This window comes from Haemorhous mexicanus, chromosome 3 (genome assembly GCF_027477595.1).
Source record: "Haemorhous mexicanus isolate bHaeMex1 chromosome 3, bHaeMex1.pri, whole genome shotgun sequence".
NCBI classification, from domain to species: domain Eukaryota; kingdom Metazoa; phylum Chordata; class Aves; order Passeriformes; family Fringillidae; genus Haemorhous; species Haemorhous mexicanus.
In genome coordinates, this window is record NC_082343.1 from 28,672,063 (window position 1) to 28,687,335 (window position 15,273).

Below are 15,273 nucleotides of genomic sequence, written 5' to 3' on the forward strand. Positions count from 1 at the left end.
ATTTCCCCAGCTTGATCCAGACAACTCCAGAACAAAAAGAATTTAAGGATTTTTTTATTTTAATCAGGAAGATGTTCTTTGCTCATTTGCTTACATTCTTTATGTATACATGGAACTGTGTAGCATCTTCTATGTGTAACATGGCTCTGCAAGTGTCTGCCTCCTTACTAACCATGTAGTTGCTGTGCAGATTGTCCTTGCAATGTGTTGTAGGTAACTTGTGCCAGTAACCTTCAGAGATTGGAGGCCTCATTTACCTCTTCTCCCCAGCTCCCTCATCCACACTCAGTTCTTATAGTCTTGCTTAGTGCAGTTGGGTACCTGGCTTGCTGGGTTTGCTGGATCATCTGATGACAGAGCGAGAGAGAAAGCTTTTGGTTTTTGTTCCTATCACAGTCAGGTGTTACAATTCATTCTCTTTCATGTTTCTCATTTAAGCCGTTCCCCTGACTCTTCTCCAGTCTCAGTGGATTCTGCTATAAGATTGTAGGCTTACAGCTATGCTCCTGTTGTAAGGACTTGTAGGCTGGATCAGCAGAGCATTGCCTACTTGTTTGTCATCCACTTTGTCATGAACCCCAGTGCATTTAGTCACTGCTTCAGATTCCTCTCCAGTTATGAACAGAAAAGTAGTGCAGCACCAGCGGAGTGTTGCTGCAAAATAATATGTTTCCAAAGAACAGAGCAGTTTCCATAAAGAGTTAAATTAGATAAGATGACGTATTTTAGTCTTTTAAGTTTAGCACTTCTCTCAAAACTTAATTAGATCTAATTTAGTTTGGCATTGCCTGACTTTTTTTAGTACAGAATTAGCCTGTTTCTCTCTGTCCTAGGGCAGTCCTGTAATTTTGGCAGTCTTGTTCCAATTATCAAACTCAGTTTCTAAAGATGTAGTTTCAGAATACACACTGCTAATGTTTTTATCTTTTTACAGTATCTTCATGATTCACTGTCATCATGTTTCTGCTGTAGAGCTGCTTTCTTTTAAGTGCTCTTACTAAAGATAGAAAAGCTCCTTGGGCTCTTTCATTCTTTTATATCTTAAGTAATAAAGCTGACCATTGGTTGCTGGGGTTTTTTTCAGCTGTTTCATATGGCTTATATTAATGTATCAGAGACTTTATAATTCTAAAATTGTCTTTTGGTGATTGTCTCATCTAATAAGGATGAATGCTTTTTCCCCCCCTAAATTTCTATTTTTGGGCTAATTCTTTTAATCTTACAAAGCTATATCTTGGAATCAGTGTGGTGTGCAGCTGAAGCTTTTGTTTTTACATAGTGCATCTGGACATTTGCAGTGCACTTGTTGGCTTTTACTAACGGCTCTCCTAGTTTGGAGTGATTTGAACAGTTCTTATTCAGGATTTGTTTTACTGCTGCTTATTGGAAGCTTATCAGGGAGTCATACCTAACATATGACTTAAAAATTCTTTCTTAAATAAAGAATTTTAGATTATGTATTTCCTATTCATCAAATACAGCTATGCAGACCTACCTACATGCCTACAGATAAATAGGAGGGCCTACTTGTAAATAAAATGTTTGTAATTTCCTAAACACTTTCTTCATGGTGAGTTTTCTAAATACTCATTTAGAAAATATTAAATAATATGGATATTTTTCTAAATGTCAAAATGGTGTGATGCATCTTGCTTCCACGTAATCCCACAAAGACTAGGGCACTTTTTAAAATGTATTGCATTCAGTTAATAATAGTCATCTTGGGTCTGTAACTTAAATGATAACTGAAGATGTGTCCTCATGTTTTAAAAATATATTTTTATTTTAATATTTCTTCTCCTCTTGATTTAGATAACGTAATCCATGGATAAAGTGGGAAAAATGTGGAACAATTTCAAATACAGGTGCCAGAACCTCTTTAGTCATGAGGGTGGAAGCCAAAATGAGAGTATAGTTGTGAACTCCAATAATTGCTCATCTGGTAAAGAGAAAGCCATCCAGATAACTGACTTGACTCAACAACAGCCCAGCAGCCCTTTGAGAGAAAACATTGCTTTGCAATTAGGCTTAAGTCCTTCAAAGAATTCAGCAAGGCGGAACCAAAACTGTGTCACAGAAATTCCTCAGATTGTTGAAATAAGCATTGAGAAAGAGAATGACTCATGTGTCACCACAGGAGCCAGGCTTGCTCGAAGGGACTCTTATTCTCGGCATGCTCCTTGGGGTGGGAAGAAGAAACATTCCTGCTCTACCAAAACACAGAGCTCCTTGGATACTGAAAAAAGATTTGGTAGAACACGAAGTGGTTTGCAGAGGAGGGAGAGAAGGTACGGGGTGAGCTCAGTCCATGACATGGACGCAGTATCCAGCAGGACAGTAGGTAGCCGTTCTCTGCGGCAGCGTCTCCAGGATACTGTTGGGCTGTGTTTTCCCATGAGAACTTACAGCAAACAGTCCAAACCTCTGTTTTCTAACAAAAGAAAGATCCATCTCTCTGAACTAATGCTTGAGAAATGCCCTTTTCCTGCAGGCTCAGATCTGGCCCAGAAGTGGCATCTGATTAAACAACACACAGCACCCGTGAGCCCTCATTCAACTTTCTTTGACACATTTGATCCTTCCTTGGTTTCCACAGAAGATGAAGAAGACAGACTCAGAGAGAGACGTAGGCTTAGTATTGAAGAAGGGGTTGATCCCCCTCCCAATGCCCAAATACACACTTTTGAAGCTACAGCACAGGTAAATCCATTGTATAAACTGGGACCAAAGTTAGCCCCTGGTATGACTGAGCTGACCGGGGACAAAACCATAACACCTCCAGGGAACTGTGACTCCGAAGAGGACACAACAACGCTTTGCCTGCAGTCGCGCCGGCAGAAGCAGCGTCAGATGTCAGGAGAGAGCCATGGCCATATCAGCAGGCAGGGGGCTTGGAAAGTGCACACTCAGATCGATTACATCCACTGCCTCGTGCCAGACTTGCTCCAGATCACGGGTAACCCGTGTTACTGGGGCGTCATGGACCGCTACGAAGCAGAAGCACTTCTGGAGGGGAAACCCGAAGGCACTTTTTTGCTCAGGGATTCTGCGCAGGAGGACTTCCTCTTCTCGGTGAGCTTCCGCCGCTACAACCGCTCGCTGCACGCACGCATCGAGCAGTGGAACCACAACTTCAGCTTTGATGCCCATGACCCCTGTGTGTTCCACTCCTCCACCGTTACGGGGCTCCTGGAACACTACAAAGACCCCAGCTCTTGCATGTTCTTTGAACCATTGCTTACTGTATCTCTGAACAGGACCTTCCCCTTTAGTCTGCAGTATATCTGCCGGGCGGTAATCTGCAGGTGCACTACTTACGATGGAATTGATGACCTTCCTCTACCCTCAATGTTGCAAGACTTTCTAAAGGAGTATCACTATAAACAAAAAGTCAGGGTGCGATGGCTGGAGCGGGAACCTATAAAAGCAAAGTAAATGGAAATCAAAATAAGCTTCTGGAACGTGCTTTTTTTTTTGTGTATTACAGTTTTAACTGCAGCAAGCGCACCGATGACGTCTAGCTTTTCTGCAATACCCTATTTGAGCTGAGTGTTAGTATCCTGTCAGATGCTGCCTGCTGTTAATCAAACTAAGTTGTGATGCCTCTTGGAAACAATAAGCAGACACAATTCTGCACGTTTTTCATTAAGGCCTAATGAAAATATTTTTGCTAATTTCTAAATATTTTGTTTCCCTTTTACAGCTGTAGTAATTGGATGAAGAAACTATGAGGCATTTCCCATGGGGCATTCATGTAATGCTGTTAAAGGAAGGCTTATCAGAGGGGCATTTTTGCTAATATTTGAAGTATTTTTTTAAAATTCTCTTCTTGAAAACTTTCATCGACTCAAAGTAATAATTTAGCTCGCAAACATGTTTCCAAATACTAGTGAATATTTTCTTGTGATGAAGAGCAGTTCATTAGAAGCAGTCCATTAAGTGTTAATGGTGCTTTGATGCTAACAGATGAATCATGCTTTTCACAGTGTATAATGTTTCCTAATCATTAAGACTTGAATATGCCTGCTCAGTACTGTAATTTTATTACAAACACTTGGAGATTTAAGTGGCATTGTTAGCAAAAGTAATACTGTCTCAGACAGTTAAAAATACCTTCCAGTGTGAATTGCTGCTTCTGTGGCAGGACACAGAATTAGATTATTGCTGTGAAACAGAAAGTTGTGGGTTTTTTCCAAAACAGATTTTGGTGGCCTGACTGCTAGTAACTTACAATGGAAGGTAATACTGACAAGAAAAAAAATTCTTAATTATTTAAAGTGGTCTGATATTTTTATGGAGAACATGACAAGTGGTTGAATTATTATAATCAGAGTACAAAATCTGACATATCTGAAGCGAATGTCAGGTTTCAAAGGTACTGGTACACTTTATTTGTAAATATTTTTCCATTTGCGCTTTTAAAAATGTTTTAAAGTAAAATGCACTGATGATCATTTCAACAGATTACTTAGGAACAAGATTCTAACTTCTGTTTGCTTATTTACTTGGAGATGGAACTTAAAAGTAGTTCTGTCTTAGATATTTTGCACTAAAGTTTTGTTGGAATGCCCTGACCCCTGTTTAATATTTTGTACCAATTCTGAGTGCTCCCTAGTTTCTTTACCAGCTGCTACAGTATTTGATTCCTTACTTCTCTACGGCAGTGACCTGTGCGAGGTAGGAAACATTTTGGCTGCAAGTACAATAAACATTATTCTTGTATGCTACACTAACCCTTCTATTGATGTATTTTTCTGCTTGCTGTGCCTTGTTCTGGCTTTTTGTGCTAATAAAGTACAGTATGTTCAGTGTTATACTTGTATATCTGCTCTGTTTTTATATATTCACGTAACTTGTAGCAGTTAAATGAATTTTTAATAGGCTTTTCTTAGTATTTAGGATAGGAAATGCACAAGTACTGTGCAGTTGAGTATTAGTTGATCAGCACACCTTATTCCCGATTTTTGTTACAGCAACTTGACAGTGTACACCATTTAATAACTTTTCTGTAGTCACTGCAAGGTAGTGGACTTGTCTGCAGGCATAGAACATTTTACAGGTTTTTGTAATGCAAAGGATAAATGTTAAGCAAAAAGTGTTCTAAAACATTATTGATCCCCTGTAATGGTTGCTGAAGGTGTTTCAGCTTGTTGTATAGGTAACTGCTAAGGTTAATATTTTGATACTCCCCACTGAGGAATACTTATTCCTGTAAATTGACAGTACAGCAGTGGCATTTGTTCACTTTTAGGCTACTTTGATAAATAGATGTACACACAAGCTGGCCAAATGTCCTGTTTTTACCAAAGAATACTGTCAGTTTATGTTGGGGTATTTTTTTAGTTTTAAAAAAAAACAAACTCAAGAGCGGAGAGGTGCAATTTTTGTTCTATCAAATATTTATCCCAAGCTATGATAAACCAAAGTATTTGGCAACTTCATCTGAACCTAAGTAATGTATACGTTTATGTTGGTAGAGCCTAAAGCTTTTACATCAATGGTGTTGTCATTATTCCTGAACTCACAATGCACCTGAAGAGGAGTGATTTAAATAATTTTGTAATGACTGGAACAGCACTACAGGATAGCTCGTACTGCGAGAGGTTAATCTGAAGCACCCAGAAAGCACTTTAAAACATGTGTTTATATGCTTGTGGAAAGTTTGTGATCCCGTTATGCATTCTTTGTAGTAGATTATCTTCTTTCATGTGTTAAAAGACTTCAACTGTTAAAATGGAACTTTGTTTAGAAAATGTAAATACTAAGTTTATGTAATTATGTGTACAATTGTGCTCTTGGTCTCATAAGTTTTGAATTGTGTATGTGTCATTGGATATGCAACTCTTGGTTTAAAATCTGCTCTAAGCATAAAAAGAGGAAAAAGTCACCAGCATGAAATTGCACCTAAGTGTACCTTCACTGTGTCGTTCTCACTGTTCCCTCAGTCAGATCTGAATGCCAGATGAGTTTACTTAAATTCTTGCTTTCAATATTAGTGTCATACAGTCAGCCTGCAACCAAGCTTTGTCCCGGTGCAGGGACCTGTTTTTCATTTACACTTTTGCAGTTGCTTGTCATGAACTAGCTGTGACATTGTCAATGTGGTCAGGAATACACAGTCATCTAATTTTTAATCATGTGGTGGAATCTTTGGGAAAAAAAAAAAAAATAAAAACCCCAGACCCTTATCTCAGAAAGTTTGCTCTTACATTTCTATAAATAATCTTTATGGAGAGATTTGCTCCCCTAAAACACACAAAAAAGGAATTATCTATTTCTCTACAACTTTTTTAAAGCTCTGCTTCACTGAAATATACAGAATAATTTGCTAGTGTGGTTATGCTAAAATGAATCACTTTTTAAATTTTGATGGACTTAAGTGTTGACTATTCCAGTTGCAGTGTATTTCTTAATGAATACATTTTCAGTTTCTAAAGGCATTAAAATGCTAGTAGTAGAGAATGCAAATAGTTGATTTCTCGTTTGTGTTTCTCATTCTGCTTTCATTTAGAAAACCTTAAACGTGTCTTAAAGAGGTGCACAAACCACCGCTTTATTTTTTTTTATTTAATGGTAGGATTCAATGGAAAAAGGTACACTTGTATTATTCCAGTCTAATTTGGTTGCATGACAGATGAGTTTTTGAGCCTCAGTCTTGTCAAGTGTTTTTTGAGGTGATTCTCGTTTCAGCAGAAAGAGCTATAGAAGGTGCTTACTCTGTAGGAGGGTTTTGTGAGGAATCTTACCAAAGGTATTTTATGTCCCTGTGGAATTGGAGAAAGGAAAATATACTATATTTTGAGTATCCAGGAAGGGTCTATGAGTTTAGGATCTCTTAGCAGTTTTATCAGGTCTATGGTGTTTATCAGTTTTAAATGCATAATTCTTGAAAATACTTGGAAGGCAAGTACAGTTGTCCAGATAATTTACTTGTCAGAATGGAACTTGTGAAGAAAATAAGTTGCTAATTAATGTTTTGCGTTTATGTACTTTTAAATTTTATTCGCATTTGAAGACTTGCTGCTTACAAAATGATAGTCCTTAAATCAGAAGCATAGAGTTGTGAAAAGATGTGTCTGTTTTTCTGTAGTGTTTGACAATATGAAGTCAAGCCTTACAGATGTCACTCAAATCCCTAAGTCTATATTTAACTTTAAGGTTCGGCACTACTTCGAAACAAGCAAAGATTCTGAATTTCTGTAGTGAAAATCCCGTTTGCTCCAGCCTCCATGTGCAAGCCAAAATATTTTCAGAATGCTTTAAAGCTTTTCTCTGCTGCAGAATTGCATGTAAGACAGAAGTTGTCATTGTCAGAAGTTGCTGAGTACCAGAGAGATATATCTGCAGGCATCTTGGTTTTTTTTTCCAAAGTTATCTTGAAAGACAGTATTTAATGGGAAAATATGAACTGAATCTTAGTTGATTCTTTTCTAAAATAGTGTTTCTCAATTTAAGATATTTAAAACTTACATTTAAAATTATGAAAGCAGTTTTTGAGCCTCATTTTCTGAAAGTTTTGTTGTGAAGTGAGCACGTATGTGCCAAACCTTAGTCTGCAAGTATCTGGCACGTGTATATTTATATGTTAATAAGATGCCTCCAAGCGTGTTTACATTCATGGTCTTTTTTTAAGCTACTGAAGTACACCGATATGGTGAGCATTAATATATTGGAATTCTAAAAATTCTGTCTGTGTATGGCATGCTTTGCAATTAAAAGAGCTATTTTATTTGTATCTTCACCTGCATCTATATATTATGACCTTATAACCAGTTGATTGGTGTGTTTTTTCCTGCTGTCGTCACACTTACCTAAACAGTTGTCCCTGGACTGTGACCAAAGGAGATTTTTCATACCTGCTTATTTTTAAGTAGAAATTAAATCAGTTGGCTTTTAAAGTATTAATTCCTATAATTAATGCATGGTGTAACACTGCTAATTGCTCTTTTCCTTTTTGCAGTATTGATGTACAGAAAATCATTTAGCTTGACCATGAGTTGTATCTGTTGAATGTAGTTGACTTCAATTGTCTGAATTTTAAACTTTTTTTTTTTTCAAATTGAAAATGCTCCTGATGAGGGCTTTGAAAAGCAAAAGGTTTGATGTTTTTATGTCAAAATACCTAAAGTAAAAGTTTTGCAATGAGATAAGGATCTGTTGAAGACGTTTTTTAGACGTTTTCCCCTGTCGCTGTCTTAAATCAAGACTCTTTAAAAAAGAAAAATCAAACCCCAAACAATCTCTTGATGACTTAAACCTTACAATCTTTGAAAACTGAAAAGAAATCTGGTGCTTTTACTTAATTTGCTTGCATATTGCCAGACTGATATAAGAATATGTTGTTTCAAGAAGCAAATTAAATCTGTTATTTCAATGAAGCATTGCCATTTATGATTTTATAAAATATTCCATTTACAAAAATTGTCTGTCAACAGGATGTTAACCTGAAACTGTATTTGTTGTTATCAGGGTAACTATTGTGTGTATGCTTTTCGAGCTGAGTAAGTGTTCACTTTGTAAATTTGCATTAAGGCTACAGCTGTTACCAGCGAGGCTCCCTAGGGCCAACACAATGAATTTATGAGCTGAAGCTCCTGGTGCTTGACCCTTTTTTGTCTTCAGTAGGAAAAAGAAGTGTGTAACTGTGCAATACAGCTCATGTTACAAATTTCCATGTTAAGCACACAGCTATGCTGACAAGCAGAAACATATCTGAACTTGCTTGTCTGGAGTAAAGCAACCTCTCTGACTTCTCAGCAGGAGCTGTAACTTGGTGGCACGTTGGCAAAGAGGAAACAGAAATAGGTTTTGCTCTTCCCTGAGCAGCTGTTAAACTGAACACGGGGTGTGCTTCCTGTGCGATAGGGTATCTGAACTCTTAGAGCCCTGAGAATTTTAATAGCGTTCAGAAGATACAGAAGCACTTGGCTGCTTTGCCACTTCTTGTTTTCATACTATTAGTTTTGCAAAAGCTTGAAGAGATATATTTATTAAAATTGAATCTATGTAGTCACCAACTGTATAAGCACTGCTTTGTAATATCTTTACAGAGATATCAAATTCCTACACAATTATATTGAAACTGTTTTGGGAAAATGAATAATGACACTGTGGGCACAAATTAATTCAGATTGCACTATAAACTTTCTTACCAGAAGCCTTCATTCTTACAAAGAACTATGCGATCCCTACACAGAAACTGTAGCTTTGGTGGTGCGCTCTTTGGTAGATGTCCAAACCAGCGACATCCAGACGGTCCCTGGACCTTTTCTGACATTCCAGTTGAAGGGGCCTGGCAGGCCCGCTGGGCACTCGAGGAGTTGGCTGGCAAGCACGCCGTGCCGAGCGTCACCCGATGCCAGCACCTTGTATAACTGTGCTGGTTTAGGTCTCCCCAGCTTAGATGTTTTTTAACTCGCTGCAGCTTAAATGTTTCTCCACCCTGCCTAATTTGTCTTTGTTATTTGGTTGCCAAACTGTCTTGCATCTAAATAGAGTAAAAAAAATAATGTGATTTATGGCTACCCAACCAGTGTATTAAGTAATAGATGGCTCTGTCTTAATAAACGGGGTATAAACTGCCATATTGTTTTCTTTTGATATTTGTTTGGGAGCAAAAAGTTGTGGGTTTAAGTTGTGAGTTTATTTTAAGTCCATGCTGTGGACGCATAGTTTTACAAATATTTAGTTGCGCATGTCAAGAACAATAAGTAAAATAATCAGTAACTCAGAGTCCTTTTCTCTTTCACCTGAAATGCTTGAGTGAAGAGATCCACAGACTGATAGTTGTTGTCTTCAGAAGTTTTATCACTCTCTGAAATTCATCAATTAGTTTAGCGAGTTTTCACTTAAATCAATTGAAGTGTTTGTCTCTCCAGCTGTGGGCTAAGGGCATGGTTTTGTGACATAGACCTGTCTTCTAGAGCACAGCCCCCATGAGCACAAACTCGGGAACAGATGGAGATGTCCTGTAAACTGAGAGTGTTTCTCCTCTGTGCCTGATGGGAGCTGCTCTGAAAGCAAATTAGTGCAAACCCTACAGCTAATTATGAAAACTGAGCAAAATGCTGCTGGTGAGCAGTTATAGCTGGGCACGGCAACAGCCATGCGACAAGCTGAAGAAGTGTCGTGGGCTGCTCTGTGGAGCTATTTTGGGCTTCTTAATTTGTTAATTATATATTTTCTAGACCACTGCTCCTAAAAATACATTTAGTCTAGGCTTCATTGGAGTATTTATATCTCATCACTGGTGAACTAATAGAAAACTGAAACCCTGAAAACAAACCATGTTTTTTTGGCTGTTTTATACAGAGATTGCCCTTGTAGTTTTAGCTTCATTGGTACATGGAGAAGCCTATGTGTCTTAAACTCAGCTGAAATAAATCCATAATTGATTAAGAAATGAAAGTTATAGAAATTGATTTGTCTTTTGTAGTGGTGGGTTTGAAATATTAAGCTCAAATTATGTATAAATTATGGCAGAAATCCTAATATTAAGTATTTTATGTATTTAGCTAAGGAAAATGCAGGCACAGTAATGCTTCAAAAGGGTTTCAAAACATCAGGTATTCTGAAGCTAAAGTTCCTAAAATCAGTATCTTCTGCATCACTTTCCTAGGGAAGGGAATTTTAGGAGTCTCTTAGAAAGCTGCTGTGTTGTGACTTGGCAGGTACCTAGAAGAGAACATGTCAGTATGTAGAATAGATGTAGGAGAGGCCCTGCAAAGAACTTGTCTGTTATACTAGCACAAGTTGTGCAGGGCAGAATCCATTCCTATAAGGTTTTTCTTGGGCTTCTAAGGGTCCATTTATTTGGTTACCTAGATTAAATGCAAGAGTTCTAAGCACAGTAGAGATTGCTGAAGTGACATTGCTGCCACTGAACACAGAGGACCTGGACAAACAAATCCATAAGAAAGGTTTGTGTTGTCACTTCACCTCGGAAGCAGCTGGTGGTGTGAGGAACATTAGGGTGGTTTCACATCTGAGCTTCCCAACATCTGATAGCTTGGGTGTGGATGAAATAATGTTGGCATAACCTGCTTGGATGACTGTTTTCACTTCACTTTCCAATCAGGTGTTGTGGGGTATCTGGGAAGTCAAAGTTGTAAACCTTCAGCGGGGATTTCACAGCTCCTCCTAAAAAGTTACCAGATGAATAAAAATTGCCATTTACAGGGTTCTGATCTTCAGAATAGCATTAGTTGTAGCTCTCATCTGTTACTTTAGTAGGAATAAGTAAATTCATCTTGATTTCAAGAGTGGGACAAAGACTTCACAAGACCACAAAGAACTGCTTGGAATCAGACTGGCTGGACGTGGGGCAAGTGGGATGTGTTGCTGCTCAGGTTTCCCTTTCGTGGAAGAAGAGTGATGATCCTTGATTCATCTGTGTGACACTCTCCCTTCAGCAGGCAGTAGAGCTGAGGTAGGTGTGTGTGTCTGCACTTCAGTGTTTTTGCTCAGGGATGGCTGACATGACGTACACAATACATAGGGATGCAGTGGTGTGGCACTGAGTGCCAAATGCCCTTTATGGCTTAACCCAGCCTTTGTTAAGACATGCTTTGGGTTTTCCCATGTAAAGTGGTATTTGCTCCTTAGAAGCTCCGTTGTGGAGACACTGGCTTTTGCCTCCTCGCTTTTATAATTTTATTTTTTGAGTCCAATCTGATAAGGCTGATAAACCTGCAAGCAGTGTGTGAGGAGAATTTCCTGGCATGAGCTGAGGAATTGCTGAGATTGTTATCATTCTGTACTACAGAAGCGCCCTGTTTTATTTATACACCGTTTGTCTTCAGTTTCATTATGTGCCAGGAAGAAAAAAGACAGACTTTCCCTTCAAGTGGTTGCTTGTATAACCATTCATACTACGGCGTGCGGACGCCTCGATACTTCAGCTAAATACTTTTCTGCCCTAGCAGTGCTTGTGACAATGCTCTCCTCTCCACCCCCAGCCTGGCACACGTTGTGTACTTATGGTTGGAGGATGCTTTCATCCTTGTTCTTCTAAATATCCATTTGAGTCTGAGCTATCCAGCTTTTCTTTTAAACGGCAGGTTTGCTTTCCTGACTTTGTGGGCATGGCTTTGCATGAAGGCTGTGGCTTAAACTGTTCCAGATGTGGTGGAGTCAATGCTGACCATCAGATAAGTGCTGCCAGTGTTTATGCTGTTCAGGAAAAAGCCAGTGGGAAACATTCTGTGAGGAGAGTTTTAACTCAGCTGTTTGCAAGAAACAGCAACAGCTTCAGCTTTTTTTTTTTTTTTTTTTTTTTTTTTTACTTCCTTAAATGATTTTAGCTTCTTCTTGATTCCATACTTAAAGGAGTGTTAATCTATCTGCTGGGTCACTTCAACTATATCTTTTTTTGCTTGCTTGTTTGTTTGTTGTGTTATATTGGAAGGTAAAGGAAAAGAAGGGGGGAAGTGCTTGTAAATAGTTCCAGCACAAACTTCGAAAGAGCTATTTCCAAGACTGTGACTGTATCTGTGTCACTTTAAGACCTCCTTAAATTCTCAGGTGTCTGGTATCTCTGGCTGGAATTTAAGACTGGCATGGGCTCCAGAGATACAGCTGCCCAGAGAGGTCGAGCACCACCCTGAAGCACTACTTGGCTGCAGCCCTTGGTGGATGCCTTGGAAGTCACTTTCCAGCAGGTCATCACTTGCTGCATGCACTATGTGCCTCACAGGCACTGGTGCCCTCCAGAGCTTGCCCCGAGTCCTGCTTTCTGGCGATTTTAACTTCTTCACAAAGCTTCCATTTCTAATCCTTATGCTCCTCCCAGGACCGGTGCCACCTCATGAAGCAGCCTAGGATGATCTGAGGCTCTGAATATGGCTCAATCTTCCTTGGCTTCCTTGGGGATACCTATTGTAGGTGGAAAGAGTGGGGGTTAGGCACAAGAGTTGATCAGCATTTCAGACTGGGCAGAGAATGGATCTGGTGGCCAACCTTGCTTTCCATGCCCTGTGGTTAGAGAACTTTACTATCCTCCTTTAGCCAGAAGTTTTGGGGTGACAGGAGAGAATTTGACTTGGCTCCTGCCTGAGTAAGCCTACAGACCAAATCCCTCCATCCTAATAGGGCCAGTTCTGGTATCCCCTTTGTCACGTACAAGGTAAGAGATTGTGCCATCTGCCTTGGTTAATGGGACAGGGCTCTCCTCGGGCTGCCTTCTCCTAGAGTACAGAGATACTGTCTGTACCATATCATGAGCAATTTGCACTCTGAGCAGTGAGCTACCTTCAGTTTTGTGTAAGAATTTCTGCAGTATAATTGCCCTCCTCAGGTTCTTTCAAAGGACTCCTCTTGGTTCTCTCAAAACACTGTCTAGTCTTACTATGTCCATTTTAACTTGACTCAGTAATAGCTTATAATTTGTTGTGGTACAGCAAGTTTTGCCAAAAACAACTAAGCAATTAACTAATCAGTAACAATCAAATAGACACTGATCAACACTATGCTTCAGAGTTGCTCAGTCTTTTAAATCAGCATCTCCACTCAAAGCTCTATTCATTGCCCTTAGTCATATGGTCCTCAGTGTTAAATCATGACTTTGCTTTTCTGTTGGGAGATACCCTAATTAACAGCAGCAATGAATGCTTAAGCCAGGCAATTAGATTCTCTCCTTCAAGTTTAGTCATCACTTCTCTGCAGGGACATGTTCTTCCCTTTCCTTCTGGCACACTGTTTGATGTCTGAGCTTCTTAGTGAAAAGTTTGTTTGTGGCCATCTTTGCTGCTCAAACACTGTTTTTCTCCTCCATCCTGCAATGGTTAGAAACATTTAGAAACATTTCCTTTCATTCTCTTTTAGTTTTCATCTCTGTATGTTATTTTAAAACCTCTTTCCTTAGCAAGTATTTTAATTGGATTAGACATCTATGAAGATCAGATGGCTGAGCCCATAGCAACCATTCTGCTGGCTGTCAAATTGATGACAAGGGTGAGCAATGCATGCCCTTCCAGCTGGTCCTCCCTGCACTGCCTCTCTCTTGACAAAACTGCCTTTTTCACTTGCTTTACTGTTTTATCTGAGTTTTGTGCTAATTACAGTTTTCCCCAAAACTGCAGATACACATATCTAAATCATTTCATTTTATCTTGGAGATTGAGGAACCTTTTGGATTTCTTTTTGAACAGCATGAAATTTTTTGGGACCACCCTTCACAATGTAAGTCCAGGTCTCAGCTCTTTTATTTAAAGGCTGTGGAACCAAAGAGCTGGTTGTCACACCACCTAAAATGAAAGTGAGAATATAAAAATATTAAATGTGGTTAAAATGCCACTCAGCAAAGCTTGGACTTTTCTGGTGAACTGGGTAATGAAAGCAGCTACCTGGAAGTGTGATTGCATCTTTACCAAGGAGTGTGCTGATGTGAGGGGTTCCAGAATGGTGTAAAAATGATGTTGTGACCTCTCATGTAGTGAATATGTGCTTTAACAGATATATACTGTTTATAATTAATTATCTGAAGGATTTCAAGCTTATTGAAGTTGTACTTTGGGAGGATGTTTCTCTGTGCCAAGCCAATCTCTTTGCATGGGTATGGAAAAGACTGAAAGACTTCAGGCAAATGTCTTCACATAAAGGTTTTTTTAACTAATCAGCAAACATACAAAAGAAGTTTAAAACTTTCTTACAATGTGTTTATGTACAGATTGACCTTCCAAATTCTACAGCTTACTTAACTTTTGCATATGTATCTCTGTCACGTCCCCACCCAGAACTTACTGTGCAGATGTTGGTCAGCATGGACATTAGGTGAAAGTTAGAAGGTGAGCTTGGCATGTGTGTGATGGGTTATAGAATCATAGAATAGGATTGAATTGGAAGTGACCCATCAGGATCATTGCAATCCAGCTCCTGTTTAGGTCAACTGGTGTTGGAACCCAGGTTAAAAATGACAGGGCTGAGATTCCTTCTGTATGAGATCCACACCTGGATCAGCTCATTACCTATGATTTTCTGTAGGTGAGCTTATAGATCTAGAAATCCAGAATTTGAAGCTGCAGGTTTTAATTATTAATGTTTTGTCTTGATTTGATTGGTTTATTCTATAGTGATTAAATGCTCTTGTGTGAGATGAGAAATTAGTATGAGTTTACAGCGGGGATGTAAGGGAAAGCTGTGAGGGTCTGTTTTGATTTATTGTGAGAACTTGAGTAGGTAAACTCAGGAACACTGGACTGGGTTAGGCAGCACTGCCTGTGTGGGGGGCTGGGAAGCATTCATGGAATACCTTGTGGATTGCACCGTGGATTGCAG

General features: G+C 39.1%; 1 protein-coding gene across 3 annotated transcripts in view; it reads left to right on the forward strand.

Annotated features, from left to right (window-relative positions):
- SOCS5 (suppressor of cytokine signaling 5) overlaps positions 1-9,584 on the forward strand; it is an 81,594-nt gene extending 72,010 nt beyond the window's left edge. For all 3 annotated transcript variants that reach the window (XM_059841209.1, XM_059841210.1, XM_059841208.1), the window contains one exon: positions 1,813-9,584. In XM_059841209.1, coding sequence (XP_059697192.1) covers positions 1,825-3,435 — 1,611 coding nt within the window. In that variant the 5' untranslated portion in view covers positions 1,813-1,824 and the 3' untranslated portion in view covers positions 3,436-9,584. The remainder of the gene's footprint in view (positions 1-1,812) is intronic.
- The last annotated feature ends 5,689 nt before the right edge of the window (positions 9,585-15,273 follow it).